At 32.5% G+C, this 18,583-nt stretch overlaps 1 protein-coding gene across 2 annotated transcripts in view; it reads left to right on the top strand.

The window, feature by feature from the left end:
* LOC134707609 (fibroblast growth factor receptor 2-like) overlaps window positions 1–18,583 on the top strand; it is a 72,339-nt gene that overhangs the window by 19,656 nt on the left and 34,100 nt on the right. Inside the window, exons 1-3 of one of the 2 annotated variants that reach the window (XM_063567541.1) lie at window positions 13,480–13,593; window positions 16,810–16,878; window positions 18,429–18,517. In XM_063567541.1, the coding sequence (XP_063423611.1) occupies window positions 13,526–13,593; window positions 16,810–16,878; window positions 18,429–18,517 (226 nt within the window). In that variant the 5' untranslated portion in view covers window positions 13,480–13,525. Of the gene's footprint in view, window positions 1–13,479; window positions 13,594–16,809; window positions 16,879–18,428; window positions 18,518–18,583 lie in introns of those variants that run through there. The other variant, XM_063567542.1, reaches the window with a different exon arrangement.

Genomic DNA, 18,583 nt, shown 5'->3' with positions numbered 1-18,583 from the left:
TTGTCTCTTTGATATTTTCAGCTTGATTGCCAAGTGATATTATTATTGTCTGATAATGAACTGACAAAGTACATCTCTATCTATGGGGACAGGATAGCTGTGAAAGATTTTTGTAAGAACCAGGGTGGTACAGGTTCAAAGTCAAAAAAAAAAGAAGACACTATTACAAAAGATAAGAAAAAGACTCCATCCATCATCAACAAGAAACTTGTTTAAAACCAAAAAAGATATAGATGAAAGCTCAAGTGATAGTGACAATCCTTCTTCTTCCAAGAATATGGGAAATGATCATGCAGCAAAAAGTGAAAGGCGTATAGAACTTGGTTGGCTGATGAAAGAAGGAGATAGGATGAAACAAGTTCGCGGGCCAACTGGAGGGGGGACGAGACATCTTATTGTTGATAAATATACTCTAGTGAGTACCATAAAAGAAACAGCTTTAACACTTTACTTTCCAGAAGGAATATCACCCAGGGGTAAGATTGACAATTTTGTGGTTGACATCATGGACTTTAAACGCCAGTCAGCTAATTTAGATTTGTCTGTAGAGAATGTTTATGACCGAAGCAAAATGAGGCTGTTAAGGTTTTATTTACTAACTGTACCTAAAGAAAGGGATAACACTGAACAAGAAAAGAATTCAACAACAATGACCAAAGAAAATGAAGACCAAGAAAGTGTTTCACAGCTGTTGAGGTTAGAAAACCATGAAAATAACAGTTCTCATAATTCTTATAATGAGCATACCAGTTTCAACATGTGCAGTGATGATGAAATTCAGTTTGGACCTGTATTGGCTGATATTGATGATATCTATGACTCAACAATTCCTTTGAATGATATCCACACTCAATCTGACAGTCAGCCAGAGAATAGTTACATCGCCAATGATCCTGGAATAATCACTAATAGTCTTGGAATAATCGCCGATGGTCCTGGATTAATAAATAATGAACAATTATTTCTTGATCCATTACATTCTGTGAAAATTAGGGTTCATAGAGGAAATTTAATGATAGAAATGATGAAAATATTTTTAGATCCAACAATAATGTATGCTACATTTTTTGATGTCAGTATGATATTGCCAACTGGAAAAGCAGAAGAAGGGGTAGGGGAAGGAATTTTTAGAGATTGCCTTACTGAATTTTGGAATGAGTTTATGGACAATTGTTGCATTGGAAATTCACAGATAGTCCCTACAATAAGACACGATTTTCAAGAGGAGCAGTGGCTGTCCATTGGCAGAATTATATTTAAAGGATGGCAGATAGCCAATTACTTGCCCATTGGACTTTCCATAATTGTTATGGAAAATGCAATGTATGGAAAGTTTAAGTCAGATTTAATGGAATATTTTCTTTGTTTTATCACTGAGGAAGACAAAACATTATTTTCAACTGCTTTAAAAGATTACGAGTCAGTTGATGATGATGAACTTATAGAAGCTTTAGAGAACCATAGCTGCAGGTCTGCAGTCACAAAAGAAAGCATTAAGCGTATTTTGCTAGAAATCGCACATAAGGAAATGGTTCATGAGTGCAACTTTATAACTGATGCTTGGGCCAAGATATTAACTCAACTCGGACAGTCTCTTTCTTATGAGAATTTGACAGAAATATACAGTAAAATGGAACCCAGCAATCGCAAAGTTACCAAAATGCTGCATTTTTCAGATAATTTGTCTAATTTGGAACGTGAAGTTATGAACCACCTTCAGCGGTATGTTAGACAACTTGATAAAGTATTGTTGAAAAAATTTCTCAGATTTTGCACTGGATCAGATTTAATTTTGGATGGGAAGGATACAATCACTGTTGAATTTGTAGTTCTTGATGGCTTTGGGCGTCGACCAATAGCCCATACATGTGGTCGTGTTCTCAGAATACCAAGAAATTATGAAAATTTTACTATTTTCCGTAGCGAATTCAACAAAATTTTAAATACTTCTGTATGGGTAATGGACATTGTATAATTGCATTGATTTACATCAAACCAGGTAAAATCAGCAGCAGGATTTTATCATTGATTGCCTTTGTATCAATATCATGTTCAGTATTTCCTGGGTTTTTTTCACATGACAATAAAAGAAACTAGCCTAAGAAACTACAAATTAGGCATGATATAGCTTATGATGAATGGAAATAAGATATTGGTTTTGTTCATTTAAGTCTTTTTGTGTGAAATACACAACTTATTATTAAATATTAAGATTTAACATTTTTATTGAGATTTCAATTGTTTTTTTAGTCATGCAAGTAGCTGAAATGCAACTGATTTTTTAGTCCATACAGTTTTAACTTTGTTATAAAACTGTTTGTTGCTGAAGTGCAACTTCATTATTAGCTATACATAGTACCCTTAAATAAGGAAGTTGGATTAACTTGACTTTTGTATACTTTTTTTATATTTTATTTGAGAGATTTTTCACAATTTTTTATTTGTGTAGACCTTGTTCTCCTAAAATGATTTGGACGTTGACCAGCAGTCATTTCTTCATGTGGTGAATTTAACAGCATGTTAAGTACTTGTGTATGTTTTGATAAACATTGTATGATTATTGCATTAATTAACATAATCACCAGTGGAAAAATCATTGAGTGGTCATGTTCAGTATTTTCAGTTTGTTTCATACTCAAACATACACTTTGTTGTTATTTCATGAATGTAAAATAAACAAACTAGAGCTTACAAGCAAGGTATGACAAAAAAGAGTGTTTTTTTTTTTGGTGAAATACAGCTTAAGAGAAAGAAAAGATTTTACTGATTAAAGAGTTTTGCATTGTTAATTTTTAATGAATGGTTGCTGAAATGCAACTTTTGTGATTGTTAATTTCAACATATTTGAATACTTTATTAAATTTGAAATAAATAATTTCAGTAAGATATATGTATGGGGTTTTTTTAATAACTAGACAACAAACATGAAAGTGTGTTTTAGATTCATGTATATATATACATATCTTGTTGTCTTGTCTTGTAAACATATTCAATGTGTACTATTTTTATGGTGACACTTTTGATTTTCTCTGGCCATTTTCTGAATGTGAATACCCTGGTTGCAGAACCCTTGATTGCACTTGTATTTATACTTCTGTTACACAAACTTGTGTCTCCGGTAAATGTTGCCTTTTGCTTGAAGCTGTTGATCTAAGGTTACAAGTTCACTGAAAATAGGCAACGGGAGCTTAACTTACCTTATCCTAAACATGAAAGGACTTCGGTTACAATAGTCAGGCCTTACTCAAATAGAACAGAAATATTATAAAGCGGGAACATGGGTTGTAAGGGTAAACAAAAGTAAAATTGAGAAAGAAAATGGTGAATGTGTCAAAGCGACAACAACCCGACCATAGAGCAGACAACAGCCGAAGCCCATCAATGAGTCTTCAATGTAGCGAGAATTCACGCACCCGTAGGTGTCATTCAGATGGCCCCTAAACAATATGTATACTAGTACAGTGATAATGGACGTCATACTAAACTCCGAATTATACACAAGAAACTAAAATTAAAAATCATACAAGACTAACAAAGGTCAGAGGCTCCTGGCTCCATAATTGCGGCGGGGTTGAACATGTGTATTAGATCTCAACCCTCCTCCTATACATCTAGCCAATGTAGAAAAGTACATGGTTTGGTCAAACGGTGAAGACGATCACTATTTTATCATAATGACACTCCAGACAAATACAAGCAATAGTTTGATAAAATAAAAGTAAAATTTGAGTTCTTATACACGCATTTGCTAACAACAAGCGACGAACTTGACTACGTAGAAAAGATTGTTCACTGAGTAGTCTGGACATACACCTATGTTCGAATTAAAGTGACTACTTGGAAACTATTTATATTAATATGTCTCTTGTTATAAGAATGATTATATTTGGTGTGTGCATATCTAGCAAGATCCTTGTGTTACTAGTAGACTTATGTTTTCGTTATAATAGGCCATCTTTGTTTGGTTGTATGGAATGATTTTACCCAAGGTGTCCAGCTAGCAGGCATCTGACCTTGTTCTCATTATCCCTTATGAAAAGAGAAACATTGCTGCAATCTTGCGGCATTTTTTAAGTTCGCCAGAAGACCTGAAAGTTGTTCACCAGTGTTCGCCACTAGCAGCGACCTTTCGGCAAATATATGTAAAAAGTTGCCGCAATATTGCCGCAAACTCTTAACTTTCTTTAATTTGAAAGAACTTTGACGGTAAACAAACTTTAAAGCAATCCTTCGCTGCACACTTATTAGCATTCTGAGCATGCTCCCTGTACTAAAGTTAGATTTACCTGCTTCTTTGCATTTGAAATAGGAGGAAAGTTTTAATGTTGGTGTTTTCATGTAAAAATTGAGAAAACGGATGTTATATATGATAGATGTCTGAACTATATATGATTCAATTAGTTTCTAGAACAGGCCATTCATCATTGATCATCTCCTTGTAAGTTAATTTGGACAGTTTTTGCATAATAATATTTTTGTTCATAATAATTAATGCAATTTAAAGGTTTATTCTCATGTGCATCATTTTGAAAAGGAATTGCAGTTTTGAAAAAGAATTAACAAAAAGGTGGTCATAAGGCATCATTATCATTTGTTTTGCCAGAAGTTCACAGCAAACTACTATATATACTAGGCTTTAAAAGTTTGCCGGAGATTCACCACAAAAATTGCCAGAAGTTTGCCACAAACTATATCAGGCTATAATTTAAGTTTGCCGGAGGTTCACCACAAATAGTCGCCAAAAATTCACCACAAACTATGTAAGGCTATAAAACTTTGCGGCAAGTCTGCTGCAACCTTCGTTTGCATGGTAAAAAGTCGTAGTGAAGTTACCGCAAACTATTTGTTGCAACCATACCACAGTGTTTGCGGCACCAACAGTTTAGAAGGCTGATTTTTCGGTAAGGAATACTGGTTCAGTGGTCCTGCAAAGTTAACTTTTTGTGATTTGTATATAAAATATCTTATAAATAAAATTGAGAAAGGAAATGAGTCAAAGCGACAACAACCCGACCATAGAGCAGACATCATAAGGTATATAGCCACTCTTGTTTTTTCGTTATACCTGTATATGCTTATTGATACTATCCTAGACTAGGGAAAATGATTACCATTTTTTGCAATTGAAACTAAACTAGTTTTAATTACTTTGTAGTGTTTCTTTATTACAAGTTATGTGTCTTTTTTTCATTTCATTAATAAATCCATTTTCCACAAGTTATTCTTGTTTTGTGCTGATTCAGCTTTGTCACAGTTGTGTGGGTGATTGCTCGTTCCCACACATGTTTAAACTATGACATTTTATGTTTGCCTGCTTTCAGTCAGGAGTCAGTAATTTAAGGCTTGCATCGATAAACGTCTGTCAAAATTGGTTTCGTTGTTTTTTTCTTTTTATAGGCTATGGTGGATGTGCAGTTAATTTGTCTCATTGACCGCGATCAATCGCGCAAAAAAGTATTTGAATGAATTATGAACCAATAGGAACCATATTTGGGGGAAAACGAATCATATTTGTATCTTTCTTCAAAATATACTACTGAGGTATACATTTTCACTGACTGTTCCTAAATTGCTTTGTTACATTTCAGTTTCAAAATGTATACTGACAACTTTTGTACAATTTAATCGTAGATCAAAGATAATTGTGACCTATTGTAATATCTCTCATATTAACCAGAATGAAACTAAAACATGACCTAAAACATTTTACACAACTCTTACAAAGTTTTCATCATAATAAGCATGCTGTTCTGGAGCCTGTTGATTGTCGTTTGTTGATGTGATCATAGGTGATCCTACATGTAGTTTTGTTTATATATTAGACATTTGGATTTCCTGTTTAAGTTGTCTTACACTAGTCATTTTGAGAACCTCTAAAGTTCGATGTGGGCCAACGCTCCGTGATGAAGACCGTACCTAGACCTATAATTTTTAACTTTTGATAAATTGTGACATGGATGGAGAGTTGTCTCATTGGCACTCATAACGAAACTAGTTCCAGATTACTCTGACGTCCAACGGCTGTTTTGCCAGACAAGATCGGGCCGTGGGACGGTCCCAGCTTGTCTGGCCAAAAAAGCCGTTGGACGTCACAGTAATCTCGTACTATAACGAAACCAGACATAATTAAGGTAAAATGCATAAACACAAATATAATTTTAGAATTGTACATGTTACCAGATAATAATTAATCATAATATCGAAGTCTACATAAGTTTGATAGTAATATCACTGTAATGCTAAGTCCGTTTCAAACCGTTCCAGTAAACACCGATACAAAGTGGCAGCTTCAAAAGCATCTGTTGGTAAGCTATGTCCTAATTCTTCCATGTATAAGTTTGCGAGATCGTAAATGTCTTCATCGCATGGTAGACTACAATACGTAGATTGCTCTAAACAAATTCAACTTCATCGATGTCAGGACTAGTAACATAATCACTTGTTCCGTACACTTCAGGAACCGAGTAGAGCACATACGGTCGTCCATACACACCATTTTGTTTATTATTTTTTCTGATTTTATGGGCGTTCCAAATACTAATAACCTCTAAAAGTTCTTTCTGGAATTGAAAATATAAAATAATTAGTTTCAGGTTTCAGTCGATGAATTTTCGTGTATAAAACACTTTATATGCAAAGACATAAACATATATTTTAAGGCTGATGTATTGGAAAATTTGGATAACATTTTTATTGCACAAACTATGTTCGTATTATAGTCTTTAGTTCACAATTATTATCTAAGTGAAAAGACTTTTAGCCGTATTTGGTACAACTTTTTGGAATTTTGGATCCTCAATTCTCTTCAACTTTGTACTTTTTTGTCAGTAAATATTTTGACATGAGCGTCACTGATGAGTCTTATGTAGACGAAACGCGCGTCTGGCGTACTAAATTATAATCCTGATACCTTTGATAATTATTATGATGGCTTTATAAAACAGTTAAGTTGCTGTCTGCTTAACGTAAATAAACAGATTTATTTATATTAATGCTATAGTATATACATTTCTTTACACTTTTTTTTTAAAATAAAAACAATAAATTTCCTCACTATAAATGAATTTCATGTCGGGAGTACTCATCTGCCTTGTAATGACATTTGATTTGTTATTCAGAGAGGTTTGTATTCTTATGTATAATAACAAACAAATATTGAAGTTTAAAACAAATGGCTAGCCTTAAAAAGGTATACGTGAACAGATAAACGGACTTAAGCATTAAAATTGGACATGCGGGCGGATAAAAGTTTAAAGGGCGTTTTTGGTCTATGTCCATTGATGGGTACACAAGTCACTATCATGACTTCTTTTTATTTATCCACAATTACATTAACTGTGGACTTAAACAATTTTCCTTTGTTCTGCTTGGTCTATATTATTATATTAGCGTTAAAATAGGGAAATAGGAAGGATATCATAATTTTGTTCGTAAATAAGTACCTGTATCAGTCTCAGGAAACAAAACCTTATCAAGTTTTTATGAAGATGATCTCCTGAAAATAATCCATCCTCTTTTATATCTTTAAAAAATGTCATCCAAAACTGTGAGTTTTCTTTTCTATAAATTCCCCACCATGATTCAATTCTTTGATTATGTTGGCTTGTGCCGTAAATAAACGCACTGTTATTTCGAGCGTACATATCATTATCATTGCGTCGTAAAAAAGACTGCATTTCAGCGACCTTACTATTTTCGGTACCAAGATCTCCTCTTATCACCATAGGTCCTCCCTTCCGAAGAATAGCTTTGATAAAATACCCAGAAATAACCCGAGGGTCACTACTAGCCTGTCCTTCCTCCAACCATATTATCAGTCTAGAAAAGCCATCTATGCACTCATTTATGCATATTCCAAAAGGTTTAAGTTTATCGTAGGAATCCAAATGCCATATAAAGTTCGGCCCTTTCGAACAATATTCTCTTCTATGTAATCGACCTTTTCGTCGCATTTCAACTCCTTCAGGGTTTATAATTTGCATCAAAATTCGCACATACTCTTTTTGTACAGTTAACCCTGCTTGTCTACATTTCATAAACATCCAGCTATAACCATGAAGCCTTCCAGATCCTTTAATGTTGTCTTTGATGAAAGCAACGACATCTTCAAGTGGCGTGTAGTGTTTTCGGCGAAATAAACGTAGCTTCTTCAATATTCGTTTCAGGTGTCGATAAGAAATAATGTAGTGATGATGTTTTGCTAAAAGTGCCAGTATTTCCATATAATCGAGTCCCATTTCGAAATAAACCCTTATGTATTTCTCCATTCTTTCACCGTTTTAAGAGGAGATATTAGTCGCCGTACCATGAGAGCGCTGAATGAATTTGAATAACATTTTGTGCGCACTTTGTATTTAAGTTGTGCGCACAATATGTTTAAGTTGTGCGCACACTATATTTAAGTTGTGCGCACACTATATTTAAGTTGTGCGCACAATATATTATTTTGTGCGCACAATATATTTAAGTTGTGCGCACAAAATATTATGTTGTGCGCACAATATATTTAAGTTGTGCGCACAATATATTATGTTGTGCGCACAATATATTTTTTTTTCTTTGCAGGTCCCTAGCGGGGCTCCGTAGAAAAAGGCTTAAATTCGCCAAGTTTTTAATTTCAACTTAGTGAGTTGACTATAAAGTAATGTTGCGGACAATTTTCTAATTTTCATACGGTATCCCTATTTTTTTCTCGCTCAACTTTCGTGTTGTTTTGTTTCATGCCAAGACCTTTTGGGGCTTTCATTCTTAAAAGTGTGTATTTTGCTAATTGCCGAAGGCCATACGGGGACCTATAGTTTGCTAACGTCTGTTGGTCCCTGGGAGTATCAAGGTATCAAGTATCAAGGGAATTGCTAGAAATATATTTATTTCAGGTTAATAGTATTAGGCCATACTCAAGTTATAAAATAGATCTTGTCGTCAACTTTTGCAATCAGCTTCTATGTTTCTATAATGACCGTTTATCTTTTTTGGGCTTCGACTTTTTCCATTGGACAGACAATTTTGTTTTCGACTATTTTAAAAAGATGCATTTTTTTTACAAAATCATGAAGGACGCATTTTTTGCTCCTGTCAAAAGTAGAGAGCCTCTGGCCTTTGATAGTCTTGTATGTTTACTAATTTTTGTTCATTTATTTGTTTAGGAGTTAAGTATGACGTACATTATCACTGAAGTAGTACATTTTTTATAATAGTTTTTCGATATCGCTCGGGCAGAAATAATCACGAATATAATGCCTACCCATGTTAAAACTACAATAAAGTATAGTTTGTATCAATTATTTCTTGAACCTACCATTTTTTTGTCTGTGTTGGATTTGTGGGGCATTAAAAAATACAAGAGTATAAACTACACAGTGCAACTTCCAACAAGAATACAAGATTTATTGATTTCAAAAATGCGACCAAATTTAAAAATTTGCTCGCAGCATAAAAATTCAACAGTTTGATTTTCAATTGAAATAATGATTTACACACCGTTACTTTTTCCAATATAAATATTCGAACTATTTTGTTTATTGTTTCCTTTATAAATTTACATCTATTTTAAAAAGACCACTTTGGGACTTCGATATTTAGTAGACTATAAAAGCGATGTTCATTATCTTTCTTCTGTTGTATGTTTAATTTAGTTATTTTGTGTCATGAATGCCATCTCGTATGTTTTTAAATTTGAATTGAAAGGGGAGTCAGGTTGTCTTATACGTCAATGATACACACAAAAAACCCGACAAAAAAATAAAACAAGTGCAACATTCATTCTCCATCAAAAGAATACATCATATGAATGTATTTTTTGTAAGAAAAATACCAATTTCGTGAGAAGTTGTGTGTTGGACTTGAAGAGCCAATGCAAACTAACAAATATCTGAATGAACGAATCGATTTATGGTATAAAACAAACAAATTTTTTTTTTATTTTTTTTAAATGATTTGTTTTTATCCGGAACTCTTCAAAAGCAAAGCCCACATGGTTAGCATTGAATAAATAGTAGGCCACTCTTAAATGATCACAACGTAGAAGTTTTTATTCTCTTAATCAATAAGATATTTTGTGAAATAACGCGGGTCCCCATTAACTTAAAAGTTTGGTGGTTTTTTTTTTACAATGAATCAACTTATTATTTTTATTCTTATTTATTGATATCAGCTCTGAACATTATTATTCTAAAAAGTGAAACTGTTGTAAGTGATGGTATTAAAATTATTTAAAAGAAATTCCTTAATTGATTTGTGAAAAGAAAGTTTCATTTTGTGTAACAAGTGACATCCCCACTTGAAGGCCTCCGATAGACTGAGTGAGCATAATATCATCGCCAACGACAAACAAGTTATAATAGGTAAATTTTTCAGTACAATTACTAACAAACGTTTTACCATCGACCACACTGTTATGAATTTGGTTCTATATGTCAATCCATGTTGGATGAAATCAACAGATTATTCTTCAATTTTATATGGGATGGAAAAACAGAAAAAAATCAAACGTGATACACTGATTGCAGTTAAAAGGAGGGAGTGGAAAGGGATTAATATAAGTTTCAAAACTTGTTTCCCAATCCACTATAAATAAATATGTTTAAACTAAAAGGAGGGAGGTTTGAAAATAGTTTATTTGCAATCTTTCAACTTTTATCTTAAAGTCGGTTGGTTGAGGCGATTTTTTGAAAATTTGAATGGGACTGGCAAAATATTCTTAAGTTGATGTTGAAAAAATTTGGAGGTGCAAGATCTATTTCCTTACAAAGTAAAACTTTTGGAGATTGGAAATCAACTCAACATCGTTTTTGGAAAGATGTCTTTCAAGATTTACACTCATCTAAACCACATGTTAAAGCTGATGTCAAGGAGTGCCTCTCGCTTGATATCTTGAATTTTGCGAAAACTGAAGACTTCCCATTATATAACAGATGAGTAGTTGCTGGTGTGCAAAACCTCTGTCACATTTTCTACAATCAAAGGAGAGATTTTTTCACATTTGATCAGATTAAACAAAAAGTACAGACAAATAATGATATGCACTATTACAGTTTAATATCAAATATCCCTATGGAGGTAAAACAGTTTTCTTGGTTTTGTAGAAGAAAGCTTATTTCTACACTTTCTTGTAATTTTTGCCAAAAAGTACATCTATAATTGCAAGCTAGAAGAAAAGCTTCCAAATGCAATTTAATTAAAAAAATAGACTGTAAAACATATATAACTTAGAGTTATATACAGCAAAAAAATACAACAAAGTTTTTGAACTTGAAAAACTTTGGGCCCCTATGCTTATTATTTATCCTGAATGGTAATCTTAAACAATAATATTGAAATCAATATATATCTTTTTCACCTATATATGGAACAGAGCAAACAACATGTAATATATGCATAGCACATGTAAACCTTTTTTCCTATTATATAATCTATATATATTTCTATATGAAGAGATTTCGAAAAGAGAGAGAGAGAGAGAGAGAGAGAGAAAATTTTAACCAATCAGAATACAGTAAAACACCAAATGTATTTATTGTTTAATACAATTTAGTGATGCAGGTCACATTGGATATGTTAGATTGTCTACTAATGGATAGACACATAACTTCACATACGTCATGTGCCAGAACTTTAGACAAATTTTTTTCATAGTAGTAGACAAAATGCAGACTAGTGAGGAAGTCCTACAATAAAAAAATAAGATTTTCATTGAGATAATTTATTGATATCAGGTTTTGTTTAATAATATTTAAGAGTTATCATGAAATATTGAATACAATCTTAATTTGTTACACGATTCAAGTTCAGTACCCATAACGATGTCACCTAAAAAATCTATCATCTTATAAATTTGATACCAGTATTGTACAGAGATGAAAATTAAGTAATAGGTGTTTAATTTTCTAATATATTCAAAGAGTATTCATTAATGTTTTACTACTGTTTAATTGTATGTGATTCTGAATTGTATATGATGCATGATTGTCTGAGTAAAAGGTCAAACTATTATTTTCCATTTTGAAAAGGAAGAAAATAAAATTGCCCCATTAATACTCAAAACAGTACGTGTTTCTCTTCCTGTAAGAATTATAAAAAAAACCATGACATATACTAGTACCCGACCGGTATTGACAAGCTTAATGTTTGTATACACATGGCATTGCTTTAAAACGATCATAATAATTAAACGTATAAATGTACAGTAAATAAATAACTACAAGTATATGTACTCCTACGATGATACTTGTGTTACATTTCCGATTCTTATTTGGTTGCATAATTTTAAATCCATAAAACTGCGTAAAATTTGTATTTTGCCCGAAAAAATAGAACATTATGTATTTATATGATCGTCATTCAACAACACTTATGAACAACTGCTTGAAGCATTATATCAATATAGATTTAACAGTTTTTTATTTTGTTGGCAATTGGCAAAATGGAAATAAAATTGCTTAAAAAAATCATTCCGTTGACAGGGTTAATCTTTAATCTTTCAATAATGAAAAGTTTCAGGTTGTCCTCGACTTATCTAAGATTGATTGTTGGTTGCTTAACGTCCAGTGGCAAATATTTCATGCATATTCAGGACGATACTTATCTAAGACATATGATCTATAAACTATAATTTTGAAAAATATAAAAAAAATTAAGCTCTGAACATTTCGGAAATTTGTAATAGTAAATGGCTTTTACAGCTTAGTGCACGTGTCAACAGTTATGGAGATGCATTTTCGACATAATATGTAGCAAAATCGTGTTATATTATGAAGTTTTATTGTAAATTATATCAGTTTGCAACCAATTACATTATGAATATGGATGATTTCGCAGCCAGTAGATCGCTTTGGTCGTTCTAAAACATATAAGACAAATATTGAAATTGGAGAATGATTTTGAATGCATAAAATAGACTGGAAAAATGGTTTGTTTGTACTGTTCAACGGTTAGTTATAGGCATCCTAAATTATACAACAACAAAGACCTTTAAAACCTTCTATATGTTTCTATGAATGCGAACTAAGTCTGCTATTAACTAACACAGCCTGTAATATCATCGATTCAGATCGGAACATATTGGTAAAAGAGACCCAAAAAGAGTATTAGGAAAACAAACATGTATACTATATTTCTGTATAAGAGAAAGGTTTGGTGATTTTTTGCTTGTAAGTATGTACCGAAGTTTACTACACTAAAGCAGCTTCCCGGTTGCGTGAACTTTGCATCTTCCTTAATCTTACTATGAAACTTATCGTTTTGAAACTTAACTGTATTGATATTGTATGGTTTTTCAAAGAGTAGCAATGAGGAGTGATACATGTTATTATTCTTGGAGTACATAGAGTAGCTTTTCTTTTGTCTTGTAGAGACTCTGTTCGGCCAAATATTACAAAATGTAGTAGATTTTACAGTATATAGTTTTCACTGTAACTTTAGGTACATTTGAAAGACCATCATAGGAACTTCCCTCTTGTAAGTGCTTCAATTGGTAAGAAGTATAAACTTGACAAAAGTCTTCCCTGTCTTCATTCAGTAATTTGATATGGCACAGATAAGCAACTGGTTATTAGGAATTTTATTCGTTTTATCCTTATGTTACGTTTCCTATGGGTAAGCCAATTTTTAAGATGCTATTCATCCCTTAAATGTTTACATTTTTAAATGTGTAGTCGAGGAACATTTCGCATATATTCACAAAAGTAACAAATGTTTTAGACAATGTAATTGTAATTGTTTTTTTTTTTAAATAAAGTCAAAAATATTCCAAAGGGACATTCAAACTCACTAGTCAATATATCTTTAAAAAACTGCATCAGAAGAACCCAATATAAACATATGTTTTCATGTAAAAGGGGGTCAGTAACGGGATATTCCATAATAACTTCTTCCGTTTCTTTAAACTTTGCTTACGTCGAATTGTGAAGAAAGCGACATAAATCCGACGACGGTTTATACTTTAATTCAATTGATGTCGAAATGACTTTTGATGACCTTACGTAAGTACGCAATAATAACTTGTACGTTAAATACAAAAGGGGTTGATTTTAGAGTCCAAAAAATTTACAAGGCTAGGATGACTACATATAATGTGAATATTTATAAGTTTGTTAAATAACTTGTTTAATACTCCTCCATACTGTTGGTGTTATCTAGTCAACGATTTCACTTTCATATCACACATATACATATTTTCATACTGAAGATAGGTAAACGATTATTCAAAACCTTCTTAAAAAGAATCTCTGTAAAGTTAACTTTTCGAGGTAACCAAATGATACAGTCACCAGTGTTTTATTATTTAAGATACTCTGAGATATATCTTATCTTTAACTAGAGATGTTAATCCGATATTTGGATTATCTTTTGTGACAAACAAATCTCGATTTTCATAGATATTGTAACAGTTGTGTTGCAGTAAAATCTTCTGATTAATGAAATACTCTGCACAATTCAGCAGCAATGATTAGACCTCAATTTTCAAATTTACTCGGGTCCACAGGAACGAAATGTCCTCAGTAATCTCGATGTTTTCATTCACAGGTTCTATATTTGATATTTTGACTGTTGGTAGTATTCGATGAACGTAACCTGCATTCAATATTTCTATTAAAAGAATTTCAAATATGACAACAAGCAATTTTGCTATCAAACGTTCCTGATATAACGCGAATTGACTACTAAAGCACTCCTTTGCAAACCTACCATTAAAAAATGGTACTTTGCCATAAGTCTTAAGCTCAGTGTTTGGCCCAATAAACTGTTTCTCTGTAGTCTGGACACGTATTTTCTTAACGCCATAGGATAAGCCACTGAAGTCTAACTACCACTTTATGGGTCCGTAAATAATCAGTCGCCAAATAAGCTCATGTGAATATGAATAATTTACTCCTGGTCATACATGGTAGCCTTTAATCTCGGGGTTCCGAACACCTTTATCTTTTCGTTATAAGCTAGTCTAATGTCGGGATCGGATATTTATTGAAAATAAAATTTTCAGTTTATCATAAATTGAGTCAAAATGGTCCTTCGAAAGAACATCGATACTGATCAAAAACATCTTGCGTATACAAACATTCAGAGTTAGCATTCTCGTCGACACAAACAGACAAAACGCCGAACGGCTGGTTATTTTTTTCTTTAAACAATAAACATAGATCTTCCAAATACAATGATACAGTTGGATTGGCGAGGCAGTCTTTACCAATTGATTTCATTTATACACGAGTAGATATATGATGGACTTTTAATAACCGCATATACCACCCGTCAAAAATCGAATTTCCATACATAAAATTATGTTTTGTGTCAGAACTAACGAAATACTCAATTTAAATGTCTTTGTAACTCCGTTGATAAAAGTTTTCCTGAGACGAATATTGTTGTTTTGTGTTTTATTTACCATTTAAGTCGCAAGAAGATAAACATGGATAAAATTACTGACTATAGGTCAAATAACCGAAGATTTGAATTTCTGTGATTTAAGCACCGATTTTGTGATAAATCGTGGCGGCCAGTTTTTATTTGTTTTGGATGCCGGAGTGTCCGGAGCAAATCGACGACCTTCGATAAGAAAACTAACAACCCTGGTCAATTGCGATTCGGGTCGAGTGATCCCGCACGCGCGGGATTCGGACTCACAACCACAGTGTTGACTGGCAAGTGATTATAGTAGTAACTACTTAGACCACTCTCCCACCGAGGCCACTGACCGAAGACGATTATGTTTTGTTTGAGTCAAGAGTTATGTAACATTTGATAATTTAACTTTGAATAATTAAATGTGCTTTATATACTTCCCTTGATGATATTTAAAAAGAGTTTCAAAATCAAGCAATAAAATTTGTCAGTTGTCATTAAAACATAGGTTTTACTTAGATTACAACGATAAATAAAATTGAGAATGGAAATGGGGAATGGGGAATGTGTCAAAGAGACAACAACCCGACCAAAAAAAAAACAACTACAGAAGGTCACAAAATCCATACATATAAAAAAAAATATTTTAAATTGTGCAGGCGCATGACTTAATGTTTTAAAAAAAATGCAATATGAAATTATCCTGTTTCTTTAAACTCAACATTCATGAATGCCAATTAGTGAATATGCAAGAGAGTAATGAAATGGTTGTAATCAGCAAGATTCCGACAAAGTAGAACATTTTCTTTTGGAAGTCAGAAGATTAGTCATTGGGTTTCCCATGTTTGCTTGTTGCGAAGTTAAATATTTTGAAACAGACTGGAAACTGATAGCGTCCAAAAGAAATTTCAGAAAGCTTTATGTTCTTATCTTTACATAACGGGATTGCAACTGATTATCTCTTCAATTTGATACCACCACATGTTCACCACATGTTGGTCAAATATAGAATTTTAGCGAGGCAAAATTATGTTTGAAATTGTAGAATCCTATTTTAGAATGAAGTAAAGCTTTAACAAATTCAATTAACATTCCGAATTTCAACTTTCAGACGTATCACTCTAATCCGGTTTTATATATGATTTTATTATTTTTTGTTTTTGTTTTGTTTGATGTTTGTATTAAATGTTTTCCTACAAGGTTTTTGGCATTGTTTAATGAATGTTTACTGACGTCACTTATATGGTTATAACTCATGTTCAATTCCGTTTGTACATGAAAGACGATTGAATAAAATGCTATATAAAAGTAAGAATATATTCTTGTGCACACAAAAATGATATCAAACATTACAAAAATCATCAAATCGTATCAAACCTTGTTTTTGCTTCTGAAGTAGTGGAAGTTGTCTAGTCAAAAAGTGGAAATCCTACTCATTCGTATATCAAAATCTCCGTACTTTGATTTCAGTGGTACCTGTTCAAGACGGAGAGCCGTATGGTATACAGTAAGCGTGTGCTCTCATAGGTGTTGGTGGTGGTATGTACTATTAAGTTATTCTTAAAGACAACGAAACGTTTATACAGACGTCACAGGCAATACGAACAAGTTCCTTATGTTGTATTTTTTTGGATTAGAATTTCCCAAGTAACTCTGGAAAAAATCTAAATGTAGGAAAGGACATTTATTTCCGAGTGTTTCACCATCCCAGGAGTCAACAATTCTGTATTGCCATGAATTATCATTGATATGGTCATATTTGTAAATTACAAAACTAAAATGCTTGAAATACTAAGGTTTTTCTATCTCAGGAATAGATTACCTTAGCTATATTTGGCAAGACTTTTAGATATTTTGGTTCTCAATGCTCTTCAACTTCGTACTTTATAAGCCCTATTTAACTTTTGTTTGGATTGGAGCGTCATTTATTGAGTCATTTGTAGACGAAACGTGCGCCTGGCTAAAATACGAAAATTAATCCTGGTATCTATGATGAGTTTTGTTATTATCGATGTCGTTTTCAGTTTATTTTCGACTAATGAATATCAAGCCCATTAGTATCTATCGTCTCTCTCTCTAACACTACACTACAAAGAAAAGATTGAGCATTGACAAATACTTTTTTTAATGCAGGTGACAAAGTTAGAAGTTAGTTAACTAGAAATAGATGTTCACTTGAAAGTCAATCACGAAGTTGGGCATAGCTGTTTAACTATTGACAGATTTATGGTATCAATGAAAATACCCTTAACAGCTTTAGATCATTGAGGTTAAAATTGAAATTATAGTTTATTTTTGGCCATAAATGTGCAGGTTACATTTCGAAGAGATAAATAAAGAACGCTTGAATTGTACACACCATCATTTAGTCGTTATTAGATCTTATAGATTTGAAACTCAAGTGATCTTTTCTCTTAAAGGTAACAACAAAACTAAACTACGATTCAAAGAATTATAAAAGAATTAAGTGTGGTTGTGGTCCGATTCATACACTATTATTATCGTTCATCTTAAAATCCTTCTTTTATGAAAAAAAAAAATATATATTTAAATTTAAATGAATCAGTAACACTTTATATTCAAAAGCAATACAGCATTTCTATACGAATGTAGCAAAAATATTCATCAATTTTTAAGACACACAAGCATACATGTATGTACACAGTAATACAATATGAATTATCTTAGTTTTTCAATTGTTTAACAACACTGTTATATTTGTTATTCTCGTGGTGTTTTGTCTGTTGCTTGGTCCGTTTCTGTGTGCTGTTGCGTTTCGGTGTTGTGTCGTTGTTCTCCTCTTATATTTAATGCGTTTCCCTCGGTTTTAGTTTGTTACCCCGATTTTGTTTTTTGTCCATGGATTTATGAGTTTTGAACAGCGGTATACTACTGTTGCCTTTATTTAGTTGACCATGACACACCACATTAATGAAGTTGGACTTATTATGTTTCAAGTTTCGATAAATACCACAAAAACATTCTATATTCTATCTTTTCTAAAATGTATAAGCAACCCACACAAAAGATATACTAGTATATAAGAATTTTGACCATGTTACTTAACATTTTTTTTTAATCAATTAAAGGTGTTGCGGGCATAGAAATGTTTGGAGAGTTTACTATACATATGACGATTACTGCTGTCCTGGTTGGAAAGGATATAGATGTAACACACGTACGTTATGGACTCGTTTCACTTCTTTTCTCTTATTTTTCAAACACATGGCTCATATAGTTATTG

The sequence above is a fragment of the Mytilus trossulus genome, chromosome 2 (assembly GCF_036588685.1).
Source record: "Mytilus trossulus isolate FHL-02 chromosome 2, PNRI_Mtr1.1.1.hap1, whole genome shotgun sequence".
Taxonomy (NCBI): domain Eukaryota; kingdom Metazoa; phylum Mollusca; class Bivalvia; order Mytilida; family Mytilidae; genus Mytilus; species Mytilus trossulus.
The sequence above is the reverse complement of the archived record's forward strand: the minus strand, read 5'-3'. Positions and strand labels throughout refer to the sequence as shown.